The sequence below is a fragment of the Hipposideros armiger genome, unplaced genomic scaffold (assembly GCF_001890085.2).
Source record: "Hipposideros armiger isolate ML-2016 unplaced genomic scaffold, ASM189008v1 scaffold_4, whole genome shotgun sequence".
NCBI classification, from domain to species: Eukaryota; Metazoa; Chordata; class Mammalia; order Chiroptera; family Hipposideridae; genus Hipposideros; species Hipposideros armiger.
The window spans coordinates 8,058,356-8,076,803 of record NW_017731354.1 but is presented as its reverse complement, the minus strand read 5'-3'; the positions used below and the strand labels follow the sequence as shown (position 1 = coordinate 8,076,803).

Below are 18,448 nucleotides of genomic sequence, written 5' to 3'. Positions count from 1 at the left end.
GCTCCTTTCTTAAAATTAATTAAGGAAACCAAAGAAATTTTTCCAGCTTCTTGATTCAGAGTTTGAGTTACAAAAAGAAAAAAAAAGAAAACACTGGCATTTTTTTTCTTCTCCCCAAAGGAAAGCTGCAGGGTGGACACGGCACAAAAACCAAAGGCTAAGCCTTATTATTTCAGGGCTGAATGAAACCAGTGTAACCACACGGACTGTCTGATAAAGTCCCAGTCATGACAGTAGGGTCTTCGTCCCTTCTCCAGAGTGCAGTTTCTGCAGGAGGCTCACAGCTACGGGGCAGAAGGAAGAGACAAGCCGTCCGCAGGGGAGCGGCTGACTGTGGCCCAGGAACCCTCCACGGGTGATGCTGACTCCCCCGCCCCCCGAAGACATGAGCAGCAGAGAGGCAACAACCAGGCGCTCTCCTGGGGTTCCCTCTGAGTTCATGATGCTTATAAACCAAACTCCCAGATTTTCGACTTGCACTCAGTGGAAATTTACCATATTATTCAATCTTTGGAGCAACTGTACTACAAAGGTAAGAAATGCCCACAGGTATCAGAAGGCATAGTGACAGCCCAGAGGCCCTGCGGGGTCCTGCAGGGACCTCTGAGTCACGCAAGAGAAATGGAAACACGTGCACACTAGTGTTCGCTTCATTGCTGTGACCCCAAAAACCATCTCTATAACCCTCTTAACTAATCTGCACCTGCTTTCTCCACAGAAGAGTCAAGAGAGAGATCAACCCAGAAAAGTATGTTTTCCTAACAGCGTCCAGTAAAAGTCTGAAGGGAAAAAAGAGAGAATCCCTCCGCCTACCTGAACCGCCTTGGTCACCAGGCACTTAGGCACTGGGGAGCGATGCTAAGGAGGATAAGGTTCCAAAATCCTATTTCTGAGCCACGACATCACCATTCAGTTATCAGGCATCCCCACCACTCTTACAGGTGAGCAATCACCACCTACTGGTCATCTGCCAAGTTGGTCTGGGTCAGCCCACGCAGTTCCTTCATGAGATGCGTGAATGTGTCCACTGGGCTTAACGCCTCAGTGCAGCAACCGGAAGAAGGCGGTCCGCTGAGAAAGACATTCAAGCAGGCGGGGTGCTAAGGCGCAGTGCGCCAGGGCTGCCCTGTGAAGGCCCTTTCGCCGTCGCCTAAGGAAGAGGCAGGTCTGATCAGAACAAAGTGAGAACCGACGACACCATCAAGCAGGGCATGCTCCGAAGGGAAACTGGCTGGGTAGAGGTGGAATGCCACATTCTACATTTTTAGAAGGAAAACAAACCGATAACACACAGGAAAATTCTGCTTATAACACGAATCTTTTCTAAGCATGCTAAATTGAAAAAAAAAAAAAAAGAATCTTCTTATATATTCAGTTCCAATCCCAAAGTTCCCAAATTGCTTAGTTAGAAACCATCTAAAATAAGGAAAACAGGCCACTTCTAAGCTCACACAGCCTGAAAGCCTGCAGCATATAAAACCCAGGACTTCACCCTCTGATGAGCCTAGCAGAGGCCGGGGCCTTGAAGAGAGAGGAGAGTGAGCAGTAAGACCCCGAGGTAACGCACGGACACTTACGCTTTCCTTTCACGACGGAACAGTAGAGAAAGCGCCTACAAACGCTCAGTCCAGGCCACTCGGATGGCGACAGAACAGCGTCGATGATGGGCCCTGACACATGAAACTCATCCTTCAAGTAAGGGGATGAACTTGAAGACTCAAAGATCGGGGGGATGGAGAAGGCTAGGACACAAGCTATTTAGATTCAGGGTCTCCGTCTCCATTCAAACCTAGGCAGGCCTCCAGGGGCTGCGGTCTCTGATACGTCTCGGCCCCACTCGGCTAACACATACAATGTCATAAGCAGCCGGCCCCTTGCTGAACCAGGTGCTTTCAGATGATGATAGTCTACTGTCAGATAAACTGCGTCATTTTACAGATTTCCGCCGCCCACTGGTGATGACAAAACATCAGTCACAGGTGAAGACCAGAAAGGACAAAGGAGGAAAAACAGCTCCTGTGCAATGTTAAAGGGAGCACCCATTCTGCTAGCCTGACACCTCCAATGCAAGGTTTTTAGAGAAGGAAGTACCTACATGTCCAGATCAGAATTGCTTCATGACAAATATGGAGAAAGATATAATTGCTCCCACGTCTCATTCAGGGAGGTCACCAGGCCCATAAATGCTTACCTTTCCTGAAGTTCGAGTAACCGGCAATATCTCTAGCAAGGACTGATGGGACAGAAGGTGGGACACTGATCAGGCACAATGAGGAAAGAAAGCCAGTCTTGGGTCCAGCTTAGCATTGGACGTGGTTCTCACTTCCCTGAAAGGCAGAATTTCTCTCTCTGCCTTTGGGTCTGGAGGTTATGGCAACATTTCACAAACTGTGGAGCAGCTCCTAAAATTCTAAATATCTTTTTACAGCTATTAGATGGCATTGTGGAAACAGAAGTTTACATCTGCTCAAAACCCCCTAAAGATACCCCATTTCCTGAAGAGTAGAAAGGAAAGTCCTTGTCCTTCATGGGGCCTTCAAATCTTGAAGGTACCTCATCTCCTGTAACTCACAGCTTCACTCCCACCCCTCAGATCAGACTGCCCCTTAACTAGCCCACGAACACCAGGCCTTCTCTCTTTGCAGTGGCTGTTCCCTCTACCCAAAACACTGTTCCCCAGGTATCCACATGGTTCACACCTCCCCTCCTTCCAGCCTCTGCTCAAAGGACATCTGATCCGTGGGGATGTTCTCCAGTTTCCTCCGTCTCCCTCATGTTGCTCTGTTTGGGTTTTTGTGTAGCACTTATCACCTCTAACTGTATAATTAACCCATGAGTTATGTTTATTATTTATTGCCACCTCCCTGCACTAGACTGTCTATTTTCTTTACCAGTATATCCTGAAGCACCCCAAAGAATGTCTGGCACATGCTCAGTAACTATTTATTGAAAGGATGAATGAGAGCATTTTGCATTCCAAAATCGCCATCAATCCTTCTAATTAAACCAAACAGAAAAGTCTCAGATTGGTGATAATCTTCAACAATCCTCTACCACTTGGCAAACTCTTTTCTCCTTCTAGTAGTTTTTTTTTTGTTTTTTTTTAGGTGTAATTTACCCACCATAAAATTCACCCATTTCATGTGTAGAATTCAGTGACTTTTAGAATATATATGGAGTTATACACTATCTCCCTTCCTAACAGGAAGAATGAAGTCGGGCTCAGAGACTTCTCCCGGCAACACACCTGCTGGAATTTCATAATATGCTCTGTTTTCACTGGCTCTGCTTTTCTGGTTACTTCTTTTGGCTACTGACGCTGGCTTCCCACTTGAAGTGGTAATATAAAGCTTCCTTTTTCAAGAATTTTATTTAGTAAAAAATGAGTTGGTTTTTAAAATGTATTAAATAGACAAAAATATACGTAGTCCAAAGATGTAGCGAAAAGGGTATGCATGAGAACAGCAAAGTTTGTGAAACTGACTCACGGGACCCAGGCTGCTGGTCTCACAGACGGCAGAATGGCCAAGTACTAAATAAAAGGCAGAGCGCTGACACGTGCTCCATGATCCACCGTCAGCCTCCCTTAGATGTGCTGGCGGACTAACCTTCTCGGGTCTCTTGTGTTTCTGCATATCTGGTAAGCAAGGCGCTGACTGCCCTTTGTTTCAGACACTCACTGCATGGATGTTTGTAGAGTGAAAAGCCCTGGAAGATACAGTTTCTCCCTCCAGAACAACGGGCAGGTTTGCTAACACGCTTAGAGGATAAAGACAGTGTCTTGACTTGGAGCAAAGGACAGGCATGTTTACTATCTATTATAAAACATTTGTGTTCCCTGAGCTCAGGTTCCTCTCCTATAAGACAACCCCTCTATGTGTACCTGTTATCTGGCCCACTTTGCACTGCCCTGTGGAAACGGAGGGTTGGGGAGCTGGCGCAAAATACTGATACTCTGGCTATTGTCGTATGTGATCAACGGTCCTTTGTCTCTGACCCAGGAGTCTCATGTCTTACACCCATATGCAACAAGGCAGATTAACAGGCAAGCTTGCCAGTAGAATAGGATCGCAGATGCTTCACTGTTCTTCAAAATCCTCACCTCATTGTGGATTTCTTCTCCTTGCTTCAAAACCGCAGGCTCCAAGGATTTCAAAGAGACATCGCCATTGTCCGCCTCATCCCGGATATTCTGCATAGCCAACTGGCAGCGCTGCGAGATATAATCCCAGGTCCCCGTTGAGCACTGCAGAGACACACCAGCAGTCAAGATCATAAATTCCAAGGTCACCATGCCTCCCTTCCCAGGGTTGTTCACATTTGTCCGCTTTCTGTACAGTCACCGGTCACCCTCACAGCTCAGCCCATACTTAACTTAAGAATGACTATAGTGGCTCGCTGGGTTCGGTGCTGCCAGCGTGGCCTCACCTGGCCCACCCATCTTGCTGGTTTTCTTTTATGATGTAGGCCTCGTATCTCTAACTAAACAGACGCTCCTTCAGGCTAAGGCCCCAATACGAGAACCGAGTCCGAAATGTAACAGACACTTAATAAGTAGTTACTGGGTGAATAACTAATTACCCAAGAAGTCAAGGATGCTGACTTTTATCTCAAGTGCCCTGAACCTAACAATGGGGAAAAAAGGCAACCAGACTGAAGAACTGGTTCAAAAGTACACAAAAGACAACAATCATGGCAGGAGAGAAAAAAAATAATAATGGAAGTTATAAACGCAGGGCAAAAAACTCATTTTCCTTTTCTGCAAAGAGCATACACTAGGCAATTGCAGTCCTTGGGAGAATAGATTCTTCAAATAATGGAGGCTATGTGGCTCATGTCCTCGAGGCACGTTCAAAGGCATGACTTAGAACCTGGGTATCAGCAAGGGCACAGATAACCAGGTCAGCCCTCTCGGGCGACGGGAACGAAACGGGTCAAATGGACAGAGCCCCTGCTTTGAATGATCTTATGTCAGAAAAGAAGAGGACGCAGGTGGAGGACGCATCCGTTTGTTTTGATAATGACATGATTTCCTAGAATGATAAAAAGGAAGCTATAAATATCCTTTAGACCCAGGGAGGGAAATGTATCCCTAAAGTATTTTTCTTTTAATATTTGTCACTTAGACCGATCCCTTTAGAAATAGTGTTGAAGGCTAACCTCCTGGTACAAAACTGCTTTGCACAGTTACCGCCGTTTACTACGATGTGACATGGGCAAGCCTGGGGGGGAAATAAAGTTTCCGGGCCAAAAACAGAAGTTCGACTAATACCGATTTTAGTATGAAGACCCCAGTGTGTGAGGAGCACAAGGCAGGCAGCTCCAAATTGCTACCAAGAGAAAACAAAAACTGGAGTCGAACTACCACTCAACTTTTGTCCCACAGCCACCCCTACGACATTTTTTTAAAATGACATCCTGTCTATAAACATATTCTTTACTTTATTCATATACTTTACATATTCATATACTTTACTTTCCAAAGTACGAAGTGGCCTACGTAAGAGCTTATTGACTACTCTGCCATTTATTGTTACAAAACACTGGAAACAATCTAAATTTCCCATCAATAGGGGACCAGTTAAATGAACTATGTGGAGCCATACTTGCAGTCAAAAGAAAAAAAAGAAGGGGGATATATATTTTTTCTGGGTGATTAGAGTTTTACTGAATGTAAGGAACCTATAATCAGGCCTGGGTTTGGTGGGTGTTTTTTTTTAATATATATAACCACTTTACTGAGATATAATTCCCGTGTCATAAAACTCACCCATTTGTAACACACAAGTCAATGTTTTGCAGTACATTCACAGAGTTGTGCAACCACCATGACAATTAATTTAAAAACACTTTTATCACCCTAAAAAGAAACCCGGTACCCAGAAGCAATCACACCCTCCCATTTCCACTAACCTTCCCAGAGCTAGGCAACAACTAATCAACTTTCTGTGTCTATAGATTTGACAACTCTGGACATTTCATATAAATGAAATCATATAATATGTGACCTTTTGTGAGTGGCTCCTTCCACTCAGCATAATGTTTTCAGGGTCCCTCCATGTCGTAGCAGGTGTCAGCACCCCACTCCCCTTTACTGCCAAATAACATTCAACTGTATACATACGCTGCATTCTGCTTATCCATTCAGCGGGTGACGAACTTTGAGTTGTTTGCACTTTTTGGCTATTAGGAATCAAGCTACTATGAACAATCATGTACGGGTTTTCATTTCTCTCGGGGAGGGGTGTCTAGGAATGAAATTGGTGGGTCATAGAGTCATTCTGTATTTAACCATCTGAGGGAGAGCCGGACTGTTTTGCAAAGTGGCTGCACTGTTCTACATTCTCTCCAGCAGCATGAGGGTTCCAATTTCCCCACATTCTCGCTAACACTTGTGACTGTGATTTTGATGATGGACACCCCAGTGGCTGTGAGGTAGTGGGGTTTTGATTTGCATTTTCCTGATGACTAATGATGTTGAGCTTATATATACAAGTGTTTCTTGGCCATTTGTACATCTTCTTTGGAGAACTGTCCTTTGAGAAGATCCTTTGCCATTTTTAAAAATTGGATTATTGTTTTAATTTCTGAGTTATACACAGAGTTCTTTATTCTAGATACAAGTACCTTGTGAGTCATATGATTTGCAAATATTTTCTCCCATTCTGTGGGTTGTCTTTTCACTTTCTTGATGGTACCCTTTGAAGCATAAAAGTTTTTAACTTTGATGAAGTCCAGTTTCTCTATTTTTTTCTTTGGTTGCTTGTGCTTTTGGTGTCATATCTAAAAAAGCCACTGCCTACTCTTAGATAAGAATTACATATTGATAAGTACTTATCACCCAGATCTACTAAACAAAAAGTGCACAATTCTGTGTAGAGTAGGCTCTTCTTTGTAAAAAAAAATGCTGTTAAATTACATATGAATTTGCTTATATTTGTATTAAATATCCCTGGAAGGATAATAAGAATCTGATAACACTGGTTGCCTCTGGGGAGGAGGGGCTGGCTGGCCTCGGGAGAAAGAGACGTTAACTGTATACTCTTAGGTACTTTTTAATTTTTGAATCATTTGAGCAACTACTTATTCAAAATATAATTGTACATAAAATTTAAATTAAAAAACAACAACGATATCCTGTGTTGAATCCCAGGAACATTCTGGAACAACCAGAGAAAACTAAAATGAAATAAAGGGTGACACAGTCCAGTCATCCGCAAGCAAAGAACTGAATAGATTTCTTCTCTGATTAACCGAAATGAATTTCAGAGCATCGTTGCCTTAAGACCATCTGTTTCCTCCCTACTGTGAATAGGCAGCAAATCACAAATCATTTTGTTTGGCACAATTAAGACATGTGATGTAGAGCCGGGCAAGTAGCTCAGTTGGTTAAGAGCTCGCTCAAGAGTTTGAGCTCTGAGCAACAGCGGTTCGATGCCCGGCCCGAGCTGAGCTGCCGCTGAGCTGCCAACAGGTGGCAAGATGGCTCAGCTAAAAAAAAAAACAAAACAAAGACATGTGATGTTAATACGTAAGGAGAGGACATTTGTTAAGTAAGTGAGGGCGAAAAGTTGCGTGGATTTTTTTCTCCTCTCTATTGAGAAAAACTATAATGTAACTTTAGTGTTGCGGAGAAAAGCCTTTTCCCTCTTCTAGTATTGAAAACGATAATATAAGTTGAAATAAAAATGTTTAAATAAGATGAAAACATAATCCCACTACCTTACCCTATTTTAATTTTATGACGTGTGATTCAGTGTATATGCTGTTTTTCACTGTTTGTACCTAAATATTCAAAACTACCATTTTCAATGGTTGCTCATTGAGGTGATAGTCAATCATTTAATTAACTGGTCCCATAATGTAAATGCACTAAGGTTCTGTCCAACTTTGCACCACTATTAATCACACTGGATAAACATCTTTATGCTTCTTTTAAATTATTTCCTAGGTTTGATTCCAAAAACAGTGTTATGAGATCAAAGATAAATTTTATGGTGCTTTATACATGTCCCCCCATATAGCTTTCCAGAAACTATATCAATTAAAAAACTACCAGAAGATACCACCAATATGTCACTATCAAGATAATAAATAATCACTATCCCACCTGCCAACCACCTAAATTCCAAACACCTCATCTGACATTCAAGATCTTTCACATAGTCCCCTTCGGGAATCAGCCTTCGCTGCCGACGCTCCCTTTGTGACCTCCTGGTGTCCAGTTAAAGCACCGCCACTCAGGATACCTCATGTACCTCCGTCCCTTCCCAGTCACAGGATTCCCACCTGAGTCCTCACCCCATTAACTGTCCTAAAATATCCTAATCCCCCAACCTCCACACGCTGAAGTCTTCCGTGTCAACCTCACCCAAGAATCCTCATGCTGTTCGTTCTTCTCCACTCTGCACTCTAATGACTCTTAGACTGTAAGCAGCCTGAGCACACTGAACGCGTCAACCATTCCTGTTCACAAGCGCCTAAAAGAATACCTTGAACGTGAAAGTGTGCAGAATGGATGGACTAAAATCATGTCCCTTCTTCTGAGTACTACTTTCAATCTACAGCAACTCTTACAAGCAAGACTCCCTGATGGCTTACTGACTCTTGCTTTATTCTGTATACACGAGTGCATAAACGGAGACGGAACAGCATCCCACACAGAGCTCTGGTTGTCCCCATCTCCTAGGAGCTTTCCGTCGGGATAAATGAAAAGACACTAGTATTGGTAGCAGTAATAGTAGTAGGTAATTTAATTATAGTAGTAGTGGCCAACATTCTCTGAATACATAGTCTGCCCCAGCCACCAATCTAAAGGTATTCCATGTACTAACTCACTGACTCCTCAGAAGAACCCTGTGAAGTAGGTGTGATTGTCACCCTCATCGAGTATGTATTCCCAAACTTTGCAGTCATCATTTTGCACAGTCCTCTGAACACAGCACTAATCAGCTTGTCTACTCTTCCAGATTAGATTTCAAAAGTTGCCAGGGCACACAAGTAGCCACACACTCAAACTGACCCAGAAGAAAAGGGCCCTTGGGAGGACTGCAGCTAGAAAGGCGGACGCCTATGCATCTTGGGTTGTATAAAAATGAAGTATCTTTTGGTCCAATGCAAAGCACATGTTAGATGCTCTATAAATGCTTACTCCTCCCTTCCTCCGTTCCTCTCCCCTCCTTCCCTTTCCTTCCTTCCTTCCTCCCTACCATCTTTCCCAATTTCCTAACAAAACTTAATTGTCCCTAAGATAATTGTTTCTGTGTTTATCTGCTTAATACTTGTCTCCCCAACAAAAGTGGAAGTTCAACAAAGGTGGCGGCCATAATTGTCACGTCCATGGCACACAACAGGCACTCCAATATTTAGATGAATGAGTGAATGGAAGAGAGAAGAAAAGAAGACAAGGATAAAGGGAGGAAGGAATGCTTGATGGGCTTGCTGGCATCTTGACTGAAACAGACACGCATGCCCTCTCTGCCACACAGCAACGTGACCAGTCCACCAGAGAAGCTACTTAACTGCCAAAAGGCACGCCACTGCCCTCCGGACCCACACAGTCTCAGGACTGATAAGGTCTCGTGCTTGTGCTTCCTGCCACTTTGCTTGTATCCCTTCTGCCCAACTCTCTCACCCGGGTCCCCCGTGTACGATAAAAACTCCAGCTGTAAAGCAAAACACAGATAACAAACGCAGAAAGAGGTCCACTTGTCATCCTGTTCATGGTTACTCGCTTTGCTCTCTGGAACCCTTCCTAACTGAGCCCACAGTAACCCAGGCTGACTACTAAGGGTTTTCTTTACCTCTCGAGTTTCCATACTGAGCTAGTCTAATGGGCTGTCCATCGGCCACTCCAAGTGGTGGCAGAAGTTAGCAATAAAGTCTGGGTTATAAGTACAACTGGGGAGCTCAGAAGTTTTTTGGCAGCACTATAACTTTCTCCTTAATTTACATTCACATGCCCAGAAGCCTGACCAAAAGTTAAGGGAAATGTAAATTCTCAGCCATCTGAGCCCAATCACAGCTAACACATGCACAAGCACACAAACCTGCTCCATTTCCTTCTGGCCATCTCCTGCCCTTGACCTTGACAGATACAAACCCCTTAGAAAATCTCTAACTAGCAACACCTGCCAATGGCATTTACCTTCTCTAAGAAACATAACCCCAAAGAAGCAAAATATACTTATCCCACGCTGTGAATACACTTTTTAAAACTATCCAACACAACTCAAAGCTAAAAATGCAAGTAAATAGAGGCTAAAGTCAAGTGAGATGGAAGCAATTTTCCTATCAAATACTCTTCCAAAGTTCTATGATAAATTGCTTATTCAACCACTTCTGCCACATCCAATTAAGTTTGAGTCATATTTTTATTTACACTTACCTCTGCCACTCGGTGGGTGGAACTAAACCGAGGTGGTAAACCAGCCAAAACACAGTGTTGGTGGGTGGCATTGAGATCATCTGCAGGAAAAATACCAAAACTTTAAAAAAAAAAAACCACACATATACTTAACACTTATTAGTCACTCTATACTATTTAATTAAAATACAAAGTAAACAGTAAATCCATCATTCAAGAACAACAATAGGAATTGAAGAAATTAACAATTACTTTATATTCTTTAAACCATTCTTTGTAAATAAAATGACCATCAAAACCATGACACTTTCAAGAGGGAAAAGGAATGTTACTAATAATTATTCCAGGACAATAGGTGTAAAACCATGCTGTCCTTATCAAACAAGATGTATGGTTACCTTACTTATTTGAAGTCTTATGATACCCACTCATTGCAAAGTTTACTATTTAGGGGTTGAACTTCTCTTTCTCATGATATATATAATTCTACTCTTGCCTTCAGAATAAGCCAAAATTATTTCATATTATTTGGGGTTGAACATCCTTCATCCGAAAATCTGCCTTTCTCTCCCCAATCAAACTATGAATTTTGCCCTAATGATTTTCTAGGCAACAAACCAACCAGCTCAGCATGTTGCAAAGCTCTGGCTCAGAACAGAATTCAAGCCTATGGATTCACAACCCAAGAGTGGAGTAGGTGGTGAATTCATCAGCTGAAGAATATGCTTAAAACCACATGCAGCAGGAGAGAAGCCAATGGCCAAGGTGTTGTATTCTAAGAAATGATGCCACATGTCAGGCAAAATCTGTATCGCCTCCACTAGGACATCACTTCCTGTGTTACAAAGAAGAGAAATGAAGAGTACTGTTCCCTAGGAACAGAATTCCTATATCGTCAAAGAAGCTTCTTACCAAGATACCAAGAAGAGTGACTTCTTGACATACAGAGGGTGCTAAAAAAATGGATACACATTCTAAGAAAGGAAAAAACTGTATTAAAATTACACTGATGGTAACCACTTTGAGCACCTCTTGTAATTGCAGAAGTCAAATGTGACTTGTACTCATCTTTTGTTAAGTACATTGGGTATTACAATTTTAATAGTTTTTTTCCTTTCTTAAAATGTGTATCCATTTCTTTTGGGCACCTTCTGTATATAATACATAAGATACATACATACATCTTTCCTTTCTTTCACACATATATAAATTTCACATATAAAGAAATAAAATGAAGTTTCTAAAGATGAATAATACAGTATCTGAAATAAAATATCACATTGAATGAGAGCAACAGCACTTTAGACACTGCAGAAGAAAAGATCAGTAAACTAGAATACACAGAAATAGAAACTACCCAAAATGAAGCATACAGGGGAAAAAAAAGAGTACAAAAAAAAAAAATTAAAGAGCACCCATGACCTATGATACCCATGACCTAATAGTAAGCAGTTTAACATAAATGCAATTTTAGTCTCAGGGAATGGATAACAACAGAAAAAAATATTTGAAGAAATGATGGCCAAAGAGGAAAAATAAGAACAAAGAACAAAGGCAACAAATAAAAAAACATTAACAAATGAAGCAGGTATTAACCCAACTACATCAATAATACCTTTAAACACCAATGATCTAAATACACCAATTAAAAGATAGAGATTGTCAGACTGGGTGAAAAAAAAAAGAGCCAATATATTTTGTCAACAAAAAAAGTTTAAATACAAAGGCATATATAGATTTAAAGTAAAGGGCTGAGGGCCGGCCGAGTGGCGCGATGGTTAAGAACTCGCTTGGGATGCCAGAGGGCCTCAGTTCGGATCCCACATATGAGGGCCAGAGACACTGCCCTCCACAGCTAAGATGCTGAACAACAGCTCAACCTGGAGCTGGGCTGCCGTGAGTCGCCGGCGACGGCGTGGGCTGCAGTCCCTGTGGCAGTGGATTGCCATGGGCTACCGTGTGTGGCCAGCAGCCGCAGTGAGCGGCCGTCCAGAAGCCGGCGACTGATCTGCCTCGCCAGAGAAGAGCACAATGATGGTGCCAATTGGGCCAGTGAAGCAACATCCTCCATAAGTAGATTGAAGAACAAAACGACAGCAACTTGTCTGTTCCCCTTTCCCCAATTCCCCAGCACTGTTCCCATCCCCCCAATTCCCCAATAAAAAAATCTTTAAAAAAAAAAAAAGTAAAGGGCTGAAAAAACCTTTACTATGCTAACAGTAATTAAAACAAAGCTGGAGTACCTAAGTGAATTTTAGATAGAACACACTTCAAAGCAAAGAAAATCATCAGTAATTAATAAACAGAGGCATTGCATAATGATAAAGGGGTCAATTCTCCCAAAAAACATAACGATCTTTAAGGTATATGTGCATCAAAATATGTGAGGCAAAAACTAATAGAACAGCAAAGATAGTGGACAAATCCACTATTATAGTTGGAGACGTCAACATCCCCTTTCAGCAATGGACAGATCATGAGGCAGAAAATCAGTAAGGACAGAAGAACTCAAGAGATCATCCCTCAACTGGATATAAACTATGGCACATTCACACAATGGAATATTATTCAGCACTAAAGAGAAATCAGGTATCAATCCATGAAAAGAGATGAGGAAACTTAAATGCATATTATGAAGTGAAGAAGCCACTCTGAAAAGGCTTCATATACTGTAAGATTCCAATTATACAACATTTTGGAAAAGGCAAAACTATGGAGACAGTAAGAAGATCAGTGGTTGCCAGGTGTTGGGGGGAAGGGAGAGATGAATGGGATTACAGAGAATTTTTGGGGCAGTAAAACTATTTTGTATGATATTATAATGATAAATACATGTCATAATACATTTTTTAAATCTATAAAATATACAACACCAAGAGTGAACTCTAAAGTAAAATATAGACTTCACTGATCATGACACATCAGTGTAGGTTCATTGATTGTAAAAAATGCACTACTCTGGTGGGGATGTTGCTAGTGGCGGGGGGATGACAGTGGGGGAGGTTGTGCAGGGATTGGAGCAGGGGTATATGATAACTCTCCGTACTTTCCACTCAATTTTGTTATAAACCTAAAACTGCTCTAAAAAAATAATCTTTTTTTAAAAAGATTTTATTGGGGAATTGGTTGGGGGAGGGGAACAGTGTTGTGGAATTGGGGAAGGGGTTGAACAGACAAGTTGCTGTCCTTTTGTTCTTCAGTCTAGTTGTGGAGGACATTGCTTCACTGGCCCAAGTTGGCACCATCATTGCGCTCTTCCCGGGCGAGGCAGTAGCTCGCCGGCCATTGGACGGCTGCTCACAGCAGCTCACGGCCACTCATGTTGGCTGCCGGCCACTTACGGTAGCTCACGGCAGCCCACTGCAGCAGGGGCTGCAGCCTATGCTGTTGCCAACAACTCACGGGAGCCCAGCTCCAGGTTGAGCTGTTGTTCACCAACTTAGCTGTAGAGGGCGCAGCATCACTGGTCCTCATGTGGGATCTGAACCCAGGCCCTGCTGCTCAGAGCTGGTGCTCCCAAGCCAGCTCATAACCAATGAGCCACTTGGCCGACCCCCAAAAAAATAATCTTTATTTTTTTTAAAATATCAACTGAAAAGTCTTTGGAAAAAAATCTCTAAGACTAGTAATATATACCATTACATAACAATATCGTTATTCTCCCTGAGTGTTCTCACAGCAAACGAAAACACTTATTTGCATTACTTATTTAATATTTGGGGAAGCAACTACTAGGCACAGTGAACAAAACAACATGTCTGCTCTCGTGGAGGTTAGATTATAATGGAGATGATATAGAAGAAATAGACAAGAAATTCAGATATGAAGTGCTACGGAGAAAATAAAGGATAATTTAACAGGCGTTAAGAGTCAGCGGGGGCACACGGGAATGGTGTACTCTTTCATACACAACCTTCTCTAGGGACACAGAAGCTGAGATGAGATCTGAACAACGAGGAGCCTGTGATGCCAAGATCTGGGAGGAGAGCAGTCCTGACAGAGGAAACAGAGGGGGTCCTGGGACGGAAGTGGGAATGAGTTTGCTGTGCTGGATGAAGGAGGCAGGCCAGTGAGAGGACAGCCTGATGAGCGAGATGCAGATGGGAAGGTGAACAGGTTAGGGAGGTCTCTGTTGGTCGTGGGAGGAATTTGGTGTTTTATTCCAGATACAATGTGGGGAGCCTTTAGAAAATTTTAAGCAGAGAAAAACGGTAATCTAAGTTTAACACAGCCCACTGTGGCAGTTTTATACAATAGAAAAGAGAGGACTGAAAGGGACCCAATTTGCAGCAGGAAGACCAGTCAGGAAGCTGTTGCAAAAATCCATGCTGGAGTTGACAGTGACTGGGGCCAAGGTGACAGCAGGGGACATGGTGAGCTGTGACCCGATTCACAGTGTTTTAGAGGAAAACAACAGGACCTGCAAATGGACTGGATAGGTGAAGTGAGGGAAAGGGAGAAATGAAGAGCAACTTTGGGGGTTTTCGCAGGAACAATTGATTGAAGGTGAGTAAGTCACAAAACCTTAGGAGATCGTATAAACAGTATTTTAAAAATGCGATGAAAGGTGGGGATGACAGCACCAGGAACGTAGCTGAAGTTTGAAATGCAAATATGAAGATGACAAGGAAGGCTAACGTACAGGAGAAAGCTGACCCAGCCTCTGCAGGCTAGGGCTCAGAAGTGAGGCTGACGGCCTGAGGAGGACGGCTGGATGCCACTCTCTCCTCCTGCTGGTTGAGGACATCCCAGAGAATTCTGAGCTGGTCCAGTCTCTTTTGCCTACAGGGGGTTTCAGAGTCAAACAAACCAACCAACAAACAAGCAGAGGTTGAAGGAGGTTCCCCCAGGCCAGATTCCCATAAAGGGTTGAAACAATTTCTAAGACATACATAAATGCCAGTCTCCTGCTCACCTACTCAAATAAAAACTTAATGGCTCCTGTGCCATCGATACTAGGACCCACAGATATCATAAGGGAGAAGATCATCTCAATGAACAGGTCTGTGAAGTTTTGTTCCATGGAGGGAGGGCAGGTAAGCTAATGCAGGTTAAGGGGAGAATGCCACGTTCCAGGTAACACTCTGAGGCTTGTACCGTATTTACGGAAATCCTTGGGGACTCTCTCATCAAACAACTCTTTTTGAAATTGCTCCCAACTGTCTCTAATCCTTTATGACTTTTAGAAAGACCCCTGTAATTTTCATTTAAGAGCTTCTCATTTATCTAAAACCCTCAGTCTAGAAATATCGAGCTTCATGGATTGTCCTTGTCAAAGGTTGTCAAAGGATGTACTAAAAAGACAGTCCTAGCTTTAAAAGGGGACTCCGAATAATTTTTAGACAAAAAAAATTAAAGAATGTCTATTTGCCACAGCTATCTCAGAATAGAGTTTAAAATGGACTGGCTCTATATTCAAGTGGAATCAGAGCTTGTAGAATGAAACGTATTCAACAAAACAAAAAGACCAGAGGCTCTCAGTCTGCCGGCTCGATGCTGCGTGCTCTATCAGCGGGTGAGGAGAGCCTCGGACGTTCACTGCAGCATGAAATCTCATCTCGTCTATAAAAGACCACAGATGCAAAGGTGTCATTTACGCTACAGTGACCAATTCATGCCCAGGACTTTCCTGCTTTTAACACCCAAGTCCCTTACCCTGAGACCCCCTCCCAGCAGACAAACCCGAACAGTCGGTCCCTCTAAATTTAACCCGGCCCCCTACTTTCTCGGTTTTGCTGCCCAGTGTGTCACTAGGGCTGTTTCACCCCAAATTTCTTAAAGTAACAATCAAGAGCTTTGCTAAAGGCTCAATAAGCCTTTCTGAGCTAAATAAGCCCAATACTGAAATCCAATCTTCCCAGTTTCACACAATCACTGAAGCTTTGCGTTCTTACTCACCTGTCCATTCTCATCCCTCAATCTTAATATTTATGACCTTAGTTTTCCTAGATGTGGGGACATCCGTGACTGAGATCATTTTCAGAATTCAACAGCCGGTGAAAGAGGGGAAGGGAAACTTCCCGGCGAGAGGTCAGCATAGACTCAGGCCTCTCCCTGACCCATCCCTAAGTTCCCAATAAGATGATCCATGGAATACAAAAAGGGAGTGAAACGTCCTTCAGCACCACATATTAAGAAAAGGTGCTCGATAAGCCAGACGCTCAAGGAGTTGTGCTGGACACAGTATAGGTGGGATGGGATTAAAGGAGGGCAAAGAAGGTTCACACGTGACCATCTCCTCTGAAGGAGCTGCATCCTGAGAAGTTTATCAAGCAGATCCTGAGGGCAGAGCTCACCTTGACTCAGAAGGTGAAGGGCCGGAGGCGAGAGGCTACGGGGTGCCCAGAGAGCCGGCCTCTTGCCTCTGCAGGGCAGCACGAAATGCACACAACCTGGGGTACTCACAGGCCTCACGGGGTGTTGCTGGCACCAGCTGCCACTCTGAGAAGAGAACCAGGCACTGGTGACGTAAGAAAGTGGGGCAAGCAGGTACGCCAAGGATGGGCCAAGGCTGCCATGGTCTGCTCAGACTGCAGTCGTGTCAAGCCCATAAAGACCAAAGCTAGTTGTTCACTCCAGTTTATCAAATCTCTTTTTCTGGTCCTGTGAGGATACATTTTCTTCTCCCTTCTTCGTTCAAGTGAAGGGTTTGGCCAGGAATCTATACTAAGTTTTCACGGAAACAATTTCAACACCTATTTGGCCAAAAGCCAGCATAGTCCTCTTTCTATAAGGAGAAACAGACAAGAACAAATCACCAGGCTCCAGCGAAAGTACTGCAGTTCAACAGAAAGGAACCGCTTTGACTGAAATGGTCTCTTCTGAAAAAGTTTTACTCAAAACGACAGGGATTTTTTTTATATATAATTTTCAATATTTCGAGAAGATGCTTGATTCAACAAGGCACTGTATCTGTGAAAACGAGGCAATCAGACATGAAGATGAAACCTTATGCGATCAGGGAACACTGCTTGGAGTTAATCTTTTTTTCCATAGTTTTGCTTCATGTAAAATGATAATGGGTGGAGCGGGCAACAGAATGCAGGCTGCAGAAAAATCAAATTACGGAAGGGGAGCAAACAAAAAATTCTCTTGGAACTCAGAGAAAAACGAAAATTAGTGACAGAAAAGACAAGACATGAGAGACAGACTCTGGAAGCCAAAATATATATATAACAGGAATCTTAGAAAGCAAAAGGTATGTCAAATGGCCAAAATAACTCTCCAGACAATCCACCAAAAGAGCGGTTTATTTGGAAAAGAAAAAAGAAACAAACCACCACGGCAGTGTAAGAAAGCACTCCTCTGGCCAGGCTCCCAACAACCACCCAGGGGCAAAAAAAGAGCGTCTTCCCCAAGATGGCCTCTATATAAATGGATCCTTCCCCGGAAGATACCACAAAGTTTCAACAGGAAGTCGGGACTAGAGAATTAACAAGGGGCCTATCTCCACCCACAGTCCTCCCAACTCTATGGTTAGTCATCTTAAGATGCCAGTTCGCTCTTATCAGGTAAGAGAACAATCCAAAAACAATAGAAGAATATTTTCCAATGTTGTGAAAAGGCCTGTGTCTGCACTACAAAATGGTTCACCAAGTACATAAACATATTCTGTTCAAATATTAAATATAAAAAGTACAAATGTCCTAAGAGAAAGCATAATATACCACAACAGAATCGAAATGAAGGTGGCCGCAGACAGCTCCTTAATATCAAATATCAGAGGTCAATGGAACAACATCTAGAGTTTTAAGGTGGAAAGTTAGTCAAGAATTCTATAGCTATTCTAGGAGATATTAATATGTGAAGCTAAAGAAATCCACTCAGATCATGCAAGTACTCAGAGAATACGCTACCACCATTTCCCTGCCGTTAGCCTTCATGAAAAAACTGTTAGAACCTATACTTTAGCTGACAGGGGAGAACAGTCAAAATAATTAAAACCACAGTATAAAAAGACTACCAGCAAGCATAAAAGTAATTAAATAACTTCAAATATGGTTATTTAAGTTAATTCAAGCATTAAAAAATAATATTGAAAGTAAAGATGCTCTACCTAAAATATATATATATATATATATA

At 42.7% G+C, this 18,448-nt stretch overlaps 1 protein-coding gene across 1 annotated transcript in view; it reads right to left on the bottom strand.

The window, feature by feature from the left end:
- The window catches only part of FTO (FTO alpha-ketoglutarate dependent dioxygenase), a 240,691-nt gene that overhangs the window by 190,912 nt on the left and 31,331 nt on the right, over positions 1-18,448 (bottom strand). The window contains exons 4-5 of the mRNA XM_019644285.1: positions 10,388-10,467; positions 4,103-4,246 (exon numbers count right to left, since the gene is read on the bottom strand). Of these exons, the coding sequence (XP_019499830.1) occupies positions 4,103-4,246; positions 10,388-10,467 (224 nt within the window). The remainder of the gene's footprint in view (positions 1-4,102; positions 4,247-10,387; positions 10,468-18,448) is intronic.